Genomic DNA, 12,500 nt, shown 5'->3' on the forward strand with positions numbered 1-12,500 from the left:
GAGACATACAAAAAATGTGAAATGTCCACCTATTTGAAAACTATGGAAATGTTTTTTTAAAAAAACATTTCATTTAATTTTTCGACAATTTGTTTTTCATATTTTACTCTAAGTTGAATAAATCACAAAGACTAAAACAGGTACTAAAATGTTCTTTATGATAAAATTATTCTAGCATTTTCTACCTTGTTCTATTTTCCTTATACATATCAAATTAAATTTCCATATCGAATTGGGTATTTCATCAGGGGAAAGAATTTCATAGAATGGAGCTTCGCTCCGATGTGTTGGTTGATCCTTGGTAGACTCAAATATGTTCGTTTCAGCAACCAATGTATTTAAAAAAACTATATTTAGTTGTGTAATAATACAATATATATATAATGTATATATATATAATTATATATATATATATATTATATATATATATATACTCTTTACTCTTTTACTTGTTTCTGTCATTTGACTGCGGCCATGCTGGAGCACCGCCTTTAATCGAGCAACTCGTCCCCGGGACTTATTCATTTGTAACCCAGTACTTTTTCTATCGCGCACTTTTGCCGAACCGCTAAGTAACGGGGACATAAACACACCAGCATTCGGTTGTCAAGCAATGCCTAGGGGGACAAACCCAGACACACAAACACACACCACCGCATATAGATTATATATATACATATATACGACAGGCTTCTTTCGTTTCGTCTACCAAATCCACTCACAAGGCATTGGTCGGCCCGAGGCTATAGTAGAAGACACTTGCCGAAGGTGCCACGCAGTGGGACTGAACCCCGGACCATGTGGCTGGTAACAAGCTACTTACCACACAGCCACTCCTGCGCCTTAGTTGGTGGAGGCGATCCGTCTAGTTGATTCCGATATATATATATATATATTATATATATATAATAAATATATATATATATATATATATATATTTATATGTATATTATATGATATATGATATATACCCGCCGAGCTTAGGCATATTGCTAAGCGGTGGAAAATCAATAAACCAGGATTCCCTAAGTGATGGCGAGGGAACCGGGAGAAGCTTAACACAGAATCTCGTCGGCCGCGCCGGTCGTCAAGAGCTGTGGCGCAAGGTTCGTACACGGTCGATCGTTTCACCCTGCTAGGTTCGGAGTCCCCTCGATCGGAACTGCCAGAGCGGGTGCTAGGCCCGTTTGGAGCCGGAGGCGATCGGCGACGTTCTTCGGTCCGAGAGTCAGGCTGCTCGGAAACGCAGCCTAAAGCGGGTGGATAGCTCCATCTAAGGCTAAATACGGTGAGAAGTTCGATAGCCGACAAGTTCCGCGAGGGAAACTTGAAAAGAACTTTGGAGAGAGAGTTCAAGTCTGCTTTCGACTCGGACGAGACTACTCACGGAACTCCAGCATATCACTAAACGAAGGAAAAGCAACCATCCGGGATTCCCTAAGTAACAGCGAGTGATCAATCTGACGGCTGACTGAAAAGAAAAAAAATTAGGAAAAGCCAAAATGTTATCGTGCAGCTTTGTGATGCTAGAGAAACTCTTGATATAGTAATTAGCGTTGGAGCTTGAAGGTGGAGTGGGAATACGGCGGAAAAGGAAATTAATTAAATTAATGTAGCGAATACATTTGGGCGGACTTAATATGCAAACAGTTATCTTAAAAGATCAGAAACTCTTGTAGTTGTGGCAGAGAAGATAAGGAAGGGAAATAAGTTTACATACTATTAAATGTCAAAACAAGTTTCTTCTAGTTTACAATGTTCATAGTTTTTCCAATTGACATTAATGGGAAGAAACACTTCAAGACTCAAAATAAAATAAAATTACGCTCCTTGTAAAATGTCTGCTTTTAAGTCTAAAGAAAAATTCAAAGTGTGATTTTTAATATCTTCTTGATTGTGACTGTATTTTTAAATCATTTTCTAAATCGCAAGACGTCTCAAGCAATATGACAATTGCAGCTGGTTTTTGCAATCACTTCTTTGCTGTCATTGTTATTTCGTTTTTGGCTTCTCTGACATGAGTACATTATGTAACACACATTAACTTTACATGTCCGCTTGTATCTAAACCAACGGAATGCTCTTAGCATATTTTTTATGTATTTATGTATGTGTGTATATATGTATGTATGTATGTATGTATGTATGTATGTATGTATGTATGTATGTATGTATGTATCTATGTGTGTGTGTATGTATGTATGTATGTATGTATGTGTTGTGTGTGTGTGTGTGTGTGTTGTGTGTGTGTGTGTGTGTGTGTGTGTGTAGTGTATTTATAAATTCTTCTTTGAAGAAGGAGCTGATTTCTAACAAATATACAAAGACCCAGCTTTGAAATGTAAATAACGAAAACAATGTCATATTTTAAAACTGAGGAAAGTCTTGCATGGTTTAATTCTTCCGCTTACAGATTGTATTTGTAATGTGCAAGTCAGTTGGTTGATTTCTTTTTCTGAAAATTCAAGCTTATCCAGACTGATAGTTCAGCATTTACTTACAAAATCTTTCTTAAGCAGACACTTTTCTTGTAGGCTAATTTTTCAGCTTTATCCTTCGACAATTACGAGTCTATAACTAAATCATTTAACTCTCCTTGAGAAAATTTCTGTGGTACGTCTTCATTTTCAATCGTGAAATCTGCACTCACTTCGTAATATTTTCTTCAGGAAATACATCTTCGTCAGACATCTGAAGGCAATTTTCTGGTGGCATTAGAATAGGAAGATCCTCATCGTTGTGTTGTACTGGTCTTCTTGCTGATTCCAAGTTGGGATACACAATCTTATGCTTGGTTTTTACAGTAAACCCACATACATTAACGTTGCAGAAATAACAGCCCAAGAAATTATCCTTTGGCTCTGTCCATATCATAAGTATTGCAAACGGCATTGCTCTCTTCCTCTTATTTAGCCAATCCCTTAGTCCATTTGAACAAACTGAGCAGATTATATGCGGGGCCCAACACTTATCTTGTTCCCCGAGAGAGCAGCCAAAGCACAACTGGTAGATCTTCTTGATTTCACTTGTGATGGCACGTTGCTGAGCTTTGGTGGTAAATGGATCACAGACATGACAAAATATATCAGGACTGTTCTTGCAATGCCTTGACATAGTCAGAATTTAACTGTATAAGACGTTTACGTGTAGCGATACTGCTGATGGGAGTTATATACCTCTCTCATCTCATCAGAAAAAATGTGCCTGATTACATTTTTGAAATCTGCGGACAAAACTACATATAAAACGCCATATAATATTCCTCATGAAAATTGGCTGTTGACCAGTGTTATTATTGATATAAATGTAAATTTGTGATCCGGATATAAAAGCTGAAGGTTTTGAAGTATTGTATGTATGTATGTATGTATGTATATATGTATGTATGTATGTATGTATGTATGTATGTATGTATGTATGTATGTATGCATGCATGTATGTATGTATGTATGTATGTATGTATATATGTATGTATGTATGTATGTATGTATGTATGCATTTTTGTATGTATATATATATACGTATATATGTATGTATGTATGTATGTATGTTATGTATGTATGTATATATGTATGTATGTATGTATGTATGTATGTATGTATGTATGCATGCATGTATGTATGTATGTATGTATGTATGTATGTATGCATTTTTGTATGTATATATATATATACGTATATATGTATGTATGTATGTATGTATGTATGTATGTATGTATGTATGTATGTATGTATGTATCTATCTATCTATCTATCTATCTATCTATCCATCTATCAATTTGTCTGTTTGTCTATATAACTTTCTGTTCATAACACGCATAGACGCACATACTATGTGTGTGTGAGTTTTTTTTTGTGTGTGTGTGTGTGTGAGAGAGAGAACATGGGTGTACATTATGTACATGTTACAAGATGCTTCCATTTATCTGCGCAAAAGGTAGAAACTTAAAACTATTTTATTATTTTAGCAAAGGAGTTTTAGCCCCGAAATATCGAAATATTTGACAAAATGCAAACTTGTCTTCTGGAATTTGCCTCGTATTGTCTTTTAAGTAATTTTAACGTTAAATATCTCACTCGCGCTACACTACGCAAATATATGTGTAGGTTTGTATGTACACCCTTTTGTATATTGGTCTTCCTTCATCTATCTTTACACTGACACCGCATACAAAAGCATGCGTCTGAATTTATGTTCCACATTCCCATCCACGCGTCTGTATTTACGTTCCATACTCACCACACACATGCACACGTATAATGCTTCCGTACGGAATATACATTAAACAAACACATTAACATACATACTCGCATATATTGATATATATTCTGTCTTCTGATCATTGGTGGTCGAATATACGGGTTAAACGACAGTTAATGAAAGCCAATAGGCATCTATCGCCAGACAAATCTTCGGAATGTTTGCATCATCCTTAACTTGACCAATAAATACGTGATATATATGTCGAAGTAATATATCTACAAACTGGCTTTCGTTCTTTGTGATGCGCCCGATGAATATTACCGTATAAATACAAACATCTAAGCGCATAATTACTGTCACTCTCTCTTTCTCTCGCTCTCTTTTGCTCGCTTTCTCTCTTACGTATACACAAACACACACACATAATACACTCGTACACATATATACTCGTACTCACCCGCTCTCTCACCCGCTTTTTCTCTTTTTCTACCCTTTCCGCATTTAATGATGTTTCACAAGAATGAGCATTAATGTAATATACATACATATGTGTGTGTGTGTGTGTGTGTGGTGTGTGTGTGTGTGTGTGGTGTGTGTTTGTGTGTTTGTGTGTGTATGTGTGCGTGCGTGTGCGTGTGTATGTGAGTGTTTATATGTGTGATTTGATGAGGGCCGCTTGAAGTTTACGCAGCCAAGCTAGTATTCTTTGATAATATTTATATAATAATTACATCAATATTCAGGTGTCTGGGCAAATCTAAAATAAAATAGGTGAGTATAGCATAATATTAGAAAGTAGTGAAAGGCATAAAAGTTCGATTCGATATTAACGCTAACCAAACATTCATGTACCGACTCTCATGAAAACTTTCCTAAAAATATATATTAGTCGGGAAATTTTATAAAAACATTTTAAAGGCATTGAAATACAGCAGAGATGCTATCAATGAGCACGTTATTAATATATTTTGATGTAGGCATATAAGATATGTGGGCTTTTCTTTTTTTTAAATTGATTCCTGCATATTTCTGATTTATATATTTTTTTCAGCTACAGAAAGATGAAAAACAAAGCACAGTTGGGCAGACTTCAAATTACAGAGAGATAGAAGTAAATACTGCAAACCATCCTCCATTCCAGTAGCATTTCTACCAACACTTTTCTCTTAGTAATTACTTGCAGTATCGCCCGGCGTTGCTCGGGTTTGTAAGGGAAATAACTATATAAGCATTTTTAGAGAGTTATAGCTAAAAGATAGCAAAAAAATGCATTAAAAATGGGAAAAAAATGATGGTAAATTTTTTTTTAAATCGTTGACTCATCGTAGACATTTTTAGAGTTACTTCCCTTATATAATAGCGAAAAAAATGCATTAAAATGGAAAAAAAATGATGGTAATTTTTTTTTAAATCGTAGACTCATTGTAGACGCGCGCTAATACCCAGAAGGGCTCGATATGAATCACGACTATAAGATACCCGGTTTTGGTTAAACTGCACCGCAAAATGTGGGAGTAGTTAGGAATCTAAATCGTAGGAGACAGACACACAACTTCACTTTTATATATATAAAGATTTCTAACCTAAGCTTATGGTCTCAAAACAAGAACAATATTGACACACAATACCACTTTGATAGATTTAAGATGGATTCAATACGTTTATGAAAGGTTTCAGAATATTTCTATGACCAAAGCTAGTGCCATATAGGTTTCTTGTTAGTTTTAAGAGAAGCATCAACGTCCATTAATTTTCCAGCCTTTCCACAGTAATTAACGAATCTGCTCATGCGAGATTAACTTAATCAAGGGTTACTATTGAAGTTAACACTTTTAATATTTATTCTTTAACAGTTGAAGGTTAATAACAGAAGTAAAACTGAATGAAAGAGTTAAAATTCTAAAGGAACACATTCCAGTAAAGGCAGGAATTAAAGGTAAGGTGTAGCATGAGAATTAGAAGATAAGAATAGGCGCAGGAGTGGCTGTGTGGTAAGTAGCTTGCTAACCAACCACATGGTTCCGGGTTCAGTCCCACTGCGTGGCATCTTGGACAAGTGTCTTCTGATATAGCCCCGGGCCGACCAATGCCTTGTGAGTGGATTTGGTAGACGGAAACTGAAAGAAGCCTGTCGTATATATGTATATATATATATATATATATGTATGTGTGTGTATGTGTTTGTGTGTCTGTGTTTGTCCCCCTAGCATTGCTTGACAACCGATGCTGGTGTGTTTACCTGCCCGTCACTTAGCGGTTCGGCAAAAGAGACCGATAGAATAAGTACTAGGCTTACAAAAGAATAAGTCCCGGGGTCGAGTTGCTCGATTTAAGGCAGTGCTCCAGCATGGCCGCAGTCAAATGACTGAAACAAGCAAAAGAGAGAAAAGAGTAAAGAGTGGGGGAGTGTTTGCCAGTTGTTCATTCCTAGATCAGCTCTGATCAAACAGACACATGATCAAAGGCATTTCGTTTAAGACTTGACTGTGTTTAATCCTTTCTCAAGCATCGTGTATCAAGGTCTATACTGATGCAATATCTTTTAAAACGGGAAGTTATTCATTTGAGTGACAAAGCAAAGCTTTTTCGCGACGGAAAAATACATTATTGCGTAGGCGTAGGAGTGGCTGTGTGGTAAGTAGCTTGTTTACCAGCCAATGGTTCCAGGTTTAGTCCTACTGCGTGGCACCTTGGACAAGTGTCTTCTGCTACAGCCTCGGGCCGACCAAAGCCTAGTGAGTGGATTTGGTAGACGGAAACTGAAAGAAGCCCGTCGTATATATGTCTATATATATGTAAATGTGTATATATGTTTGTGTGTCTGTGTTTGTCCCCCCAACATCGTTTGACAACCGATGCTTTGTGTTTACGTCCCCGTAACTTAACGGTTCGGCAAAACAGACCGCTAGAATAAGTACTAGGCTTACAAAGAATAAGTCCCGGAGTCGATTTGCTCGACTAAAGGCGGTGCTCCAGCATGGCCACAGTCAAATGACTGACACAAGTAAAAGAGTGTATATCTGAGAGGCGCACTATATCATGTGGGTAAAGAAATTCATATTTTGTAGTTATAAAAACACACAATGTTGTCTACAATTAAAGAAATACAATATTGTGAAAAAGCAGTTGTATACTGTCAACTTAATGTGACAGTCCCATGAATGGAGTCATAGAACTGCTATTTAGCCCTAGCAGGCAGCAACGCTTCCTGTCGGTCTTGACACATTTCCCGTGTCCTTACGTTTGCAAGGGGGAGACAAGCACCTCCACCTAGCTATATTGTGTATAACTGAAAAATACACTAAACTGAGAGTTATATACAACGGCCATACGTTCTGTAATAAATAATGCTATGTTATAGAAATTTTCAGTAAATATGTACTCGATGTTGTTGCACAAACCTCATCAAAGGCAGGCACCTATTATCAGAGACATTCTAGCCGATAATATCTAATCAATTTATCTATTCGGGTCTACACTAATTCTTGTGTTCTCCTTTACTTAAGACGGTTATATATGATTTGGAAGAAATGATTTTATTTGTTTTTAGTGCGCGTGGATCTAGCGGCAAAGGTTTTTGGCTCGAAATCAAAATATTGGGATTTCAGTTTCTGGATTTCGTTTTTATTTCATGAAGTTTATGCTATTGTTGTTGTTATTGTTGCTGTCATTGTTGTTTAGTTCCAGGTCACCTATGGCTGAGCAAACCTATGATCAAATATATCTTAGCTACTGTAGTTCTGTCAATGAACCGTATAGAGGCTTCCTCATTACTTCATGATGTGTTAATAACTGACGAATTAAGATATTTGGTTTTAATATACTTCAAAATATGGTTTAAATTATTGCAACAGGTTTGTTACTGCTGGAGGACGAAGCTGCGAAACAAAATGTATGCCTGAACAGCTTGTCCATACAAGCTCATAGGAACAGCAGTATAGACGAAAAATCAATTCGGAACGCCCTTGATAAACTTAACGAAGATGATCGCGTCAAAGTTGTCATAGTATTTATGCTTCCCGGAGAGGCGCAGAAACTGTTTGTGGAAGTATCGAGAAAGAATATAACTGGTAAGTACAAAAGTAATTTAATATTCAACCAATCATTATGACATATTTTACTATTAGCATAAGCAGCGATTTGGCAGGGTTGTTAGAGCGTCGTTTTGAATGCTTTGTGTTCTGAGATTAAACCCCACCGAATTAAATTTTGCTCTTTGGTAAAGTCTATTTTCTCTGGACTGCATTTTCAGGTCGGTCTTATTGTGTTACGGCGATTTGGCTGAACGTTGCTTTAATTGTACATGTGTCTATAGAATGCGCAGCCGCTTATATATTCATTTCATGTGTAGGAACTTGGATGTTTGAACAACTAAATGCTCACCATCGAGAATGGCAGAGAACCTTTCATCGGTTGGATAGTTTTGGGAGTAGAGGAGATGATCTAGAACATATAGCGAGTGTATAGTGCCAGCAGTGCATCTAATATATAAGCAACATTCTTTTAGGTGTCGCAGCAACACTTTATAGAGAATCAACTATTAATCTGGGCTGGAAAAGAAAATGACTTAGAGATACAGTTATTTACGTACGGGGAAGGCATTTAGAGATCGCCACGAATTGTTTAGTTGTATATGTTCAAACTTTAAGACAGTGTTTTACATGATTATTTCCTTGACATGCACTGTGATTTAAATTTGCACCATTGAAAACTTTCTGTGGCCATGTCTCTGTTAATGGTCTCTGTCGCTGGAGTCTATCTTTGATATGGATGGAAGCACTCCGTCGGTTACGACGACGAGGGTTCTGGTTGATCCGATCAACGGAACAGCCTGCTCGTGAAATTAACGTGTAAATGGCTGAGCACTCTACAGCACGTGTACCCTTAACGTAGTTCTCGAGGAGATTCAGCGTCACACAGAGTGTGACAAGGCTGGCCCTTTGAAATACAGGTACAACAGAAACAGGAAGTAAGAGTGAGAGAAAGTTGTGGTGAAAGAGTACAGCAGGGATCACCACCTTCCCTGCCGGAGCCTCGTGGAGCTTTAGGTGTTTTCGCTCAATAAACACTCACAACGCCCGGTCTGGGAATCGAAACCACGATCCTACGACCGCGAGTCCGCTGCCCTAACCACTGGGCCATTGCGCCTCCACATCTTTGATATATGTGTAGACTGTTTATATATGTCACGTTTGAGATTTCCATGTCATGTGGATTCATTGTCCAAGACAGTCTACTTTGGTCATGTTTGTAAACACATGACATTTTAAAATCTTAAATATTTAGATGCAGCAACAAACGTGCTTGTACGTGTTATTATTCAGTTAATCGTTATAACATTATTAAAATAATCCTCTTAATATACACACGCATTCACACAGACACACATATATATATGAAAAACAGGATAAAAATGTTTGTCAAATGTTGGTTTTATTTTCACCGGGCTTATACGGATTAGATCGAGCACTAAGGAATATCGACAGACTTTGTCTACAAGTGTAAATTCATTGTAGAGCTTTGGACTAAATGCTAATGAGAATATTAACAAAGGTAACTTATGCTGCTGCTGTTAATGACGATGATGGCGACAACAATATCAGTGCTGTCAATGACGATGATGAGTGTCGAAAAGTTGTCTGGTAATGACAGCGACAAATGTCACCTGCTGAATAATCAGATTTTCTTGAGCTGTTGAAAGTAAACAGGTGTAGAGAAGCTAAGATATATTTCGGTAAAATTCAAAATCTAGTAACAATCCAGTATAAACACATTTCTGACTCGACACTAGAAACTCTTAAAAGTTTAATAAACGTAATGTATAATGTGTTGTTTCTCCATCTCTCGGAGAACGTTTCTAGAATGGTCTCTTCTTTGTACTAGTGTTACTTCTGTAATAGAGACAAACAACAACAACAACAATACTCCTTTCTACCATAGTCACCAGACCTGGAATGTTGTGGGAGAGGAATAATTGACAGTATCGACCCTACTGCTCGGTTGGTACTTATTTTATCGGCGAGCTGGCAGAATCGTTAGCGCCCCAGGTGAAATGCTTAGCGGTATTTTGTCTGCCGCTACGTTCTGAGTTCAAATTCCGCCGAGGTCGACTTTGCCTTTCATCCTTTCGGGGTCGATAAATTAAGTACGAGTTACGCACTGGGGTCGATGTAATCGACTTAATAACTATGTCTGTCCTTGTTTGTCCCATCTGTGTTTAGCCCCTTTGTGGGTAATAAAGAAATAGAAATAGGTATTTCGTCTGTCGTTACGTTCTGAGTTCAAATTCTGCCGAGGTCGACTTTGCCTTTCATCCTTTCGGGGTCGATTAAATAAGTACCAGTTACGCACTGGGGTCGATATATAATCGACTTAATCCGTTTGTGTGTCCTTGTTTGTCCTCTCTGTGTTTAGCCCCTTGTGGGTAGTAAAGAAATATGTACTTATTTTATCAGTCCCAACATAGAAACGACAAAACCGGCCTCTGTGAAATTTGAACGTAAGGTGAGGGAAATGACATTAAGCATTTTGTACGGCGTGCTAACGATTCTGCCAGCTCGCCGCCTTTATAATAACGAGAATCCTTTTTACTACAAGCGCAAGGTTTCAAATTTGGAGGAGGGGACAGTCGACTCCAGTGTCACTTTGATGACATGCACTGCTCTCTCACTCAATGATAATCTCCGAAGTCCCTGTTTTTCGCATAGTTTCCAATGTAGCCCTTTCGCTACCTGATCGTGTCGCCACAACTTGTAGCGGTTTTGGGCAAGGCTAGGGCATTCGTTTGTGATATGAGCAATGGTTTCATCCACTCTATTACAGACGCAGCACAGCGGAGACACTTGCCCATCCCAAAGGTTGACCCTCCAGTTCGTGGCCAAAGTTTGGTTTTGCGCTGCCATTATAGTGCTCTCCGTCTCGTTTTTTAGTGTTCATTTCTTCAACCAATCACATCTACTTTCTCCTTGTTGCGTAATTCTTCTTCATCTCCATTTTGTACTTCTTCCTTTGTTTTTCTTTTTATTCTCTGCTTTCAAAACTCCCTCGTTCCTAACTGACACTAACAAGGTTTCCTTACTTTGGGTTAGGTATTTCATTAAGCTCCCGAGGTCGATACGTACGCAGTCTCCTACATTTATTAGTCCTCTTCCTCCATTTGCTCTCTTCGTGTATAGGTGGGCTCCATGCATCGTTAGGAGCTTTCTTGACCTCCTGTCCATCTCCTTCAGCTCTTACTGTGTCCACCTCAGGACTCCAACACCATACCGAACTAATGCGACTGCGCGCGAGTTTATTGCCGAAACGGCATTCAGCTTTGAAGCAGTAGTTTTCTCACTCACCGCAGGTACTCTCTTTTTGCCTTTTCATTCATGTCGTGTTTAATTCCATCTGCTTCAAGTATTCCCAGGTATTCATAGGCGGATTTCTTTCATCATTTCACCACTAGGCAATCCTATGCCTTCTGTCCTGACAAGCTTTGCTCGTCTCGTCACCATCGTAGCACATTTTGAGAGCCCAAACTCCATCTTAATACCATTAGAGAAAATCTGCACAGACTGAAGTTAGGCTGTCCGGTTCTGCCTCACATTTTGTGAGTCGTCCGTAAATGGCAAGTGGTTCAGTTTTCCCTTACCACTTCCCAAGTCAAACCACAATTTTGTTTTCTGTAGTTTTAAATTCAAGGGGATCATTCCCAGCAAAAAGATCAATAGGGACACACTGTTCCCCTGGAATATTCCTCTCTTGATTTTCACTTCTCCTAATACTTGAATTCCTGCTGTCAATTCCGTTCTCCACCATTTCATAAGGCTCCAAATAATATTTCTGTTTTTCTGCTTCTCCATACATTTCCATTGTTCATTTTATCCAAGAGTGTGGTATCATATCGTATGCTTTTTGATAGTCAACCTATGCCATTATTATTATTGAATGAGAGAGCAGTGCATGCCATCAAAATGACATTGGGGTACAAATTTACGAAGCCCAGTATACCCATCATGAATACCCGTCTTATAAGGGTATACCAGACACATGCATCACAAGCATCTGTGCACGACATGGTGATCTCATATCAAAATAAACAGCACATGACCTTGCAGGTGGGAACACATTTAGAACTTTTTCAGGCTACGTAGGCCATCTCGCTCAAAAGGTCCCAGATTAAGGGTTGTTTAACGATGATGGACAAAACAATCATGTTTCCAGAGGTGAATTATTCAAACCTCAATCACTTGCCGAGACATACCTAGCATCCTAAGGCGAGTAAAAGATAAGAGGTGGTATAGTATGACTGAAAG

General features: G+C 38.2%; 1 protein-coding gene across 1 annotated transcript in view; it reads left to right on the top strand.

Annotated features, from left to right (window-relative positions):
- Window positions 1–12,500, top strand: part of LOC118762639 (metabotropic glutamate receptor 3-like) — a 139,390-nt gene that overhangs the window by 109,760 nt on the left and 17,130 nt on the right. Inside the window, exon 3 of the mRNA XM_036501537.1 lies at window positions 8,058–8,273. Within this exon, the coding sequence (XP_036357430.1) occupies window positions 8,058–8,273 (216 nt within the window). The remainder of the gene's footprint in view (window positions 1–8,057; window positions 8,274–12,500) is intronic.

This window comes from Octopus sinensis, linkage group LG3 (assembly GCF_006345805.1).
Source record: "Octopus sinensis linkage group LG3, ASM634580v1, whole genome shotgun sequence".
Taxonomy (NCBI): domain Eukaryota; kingdom Metazoa; phylum Mollusca; class Cephalopoda; order Octopoda; family Octopodidae; genus Octopus; species Octopus sinensis.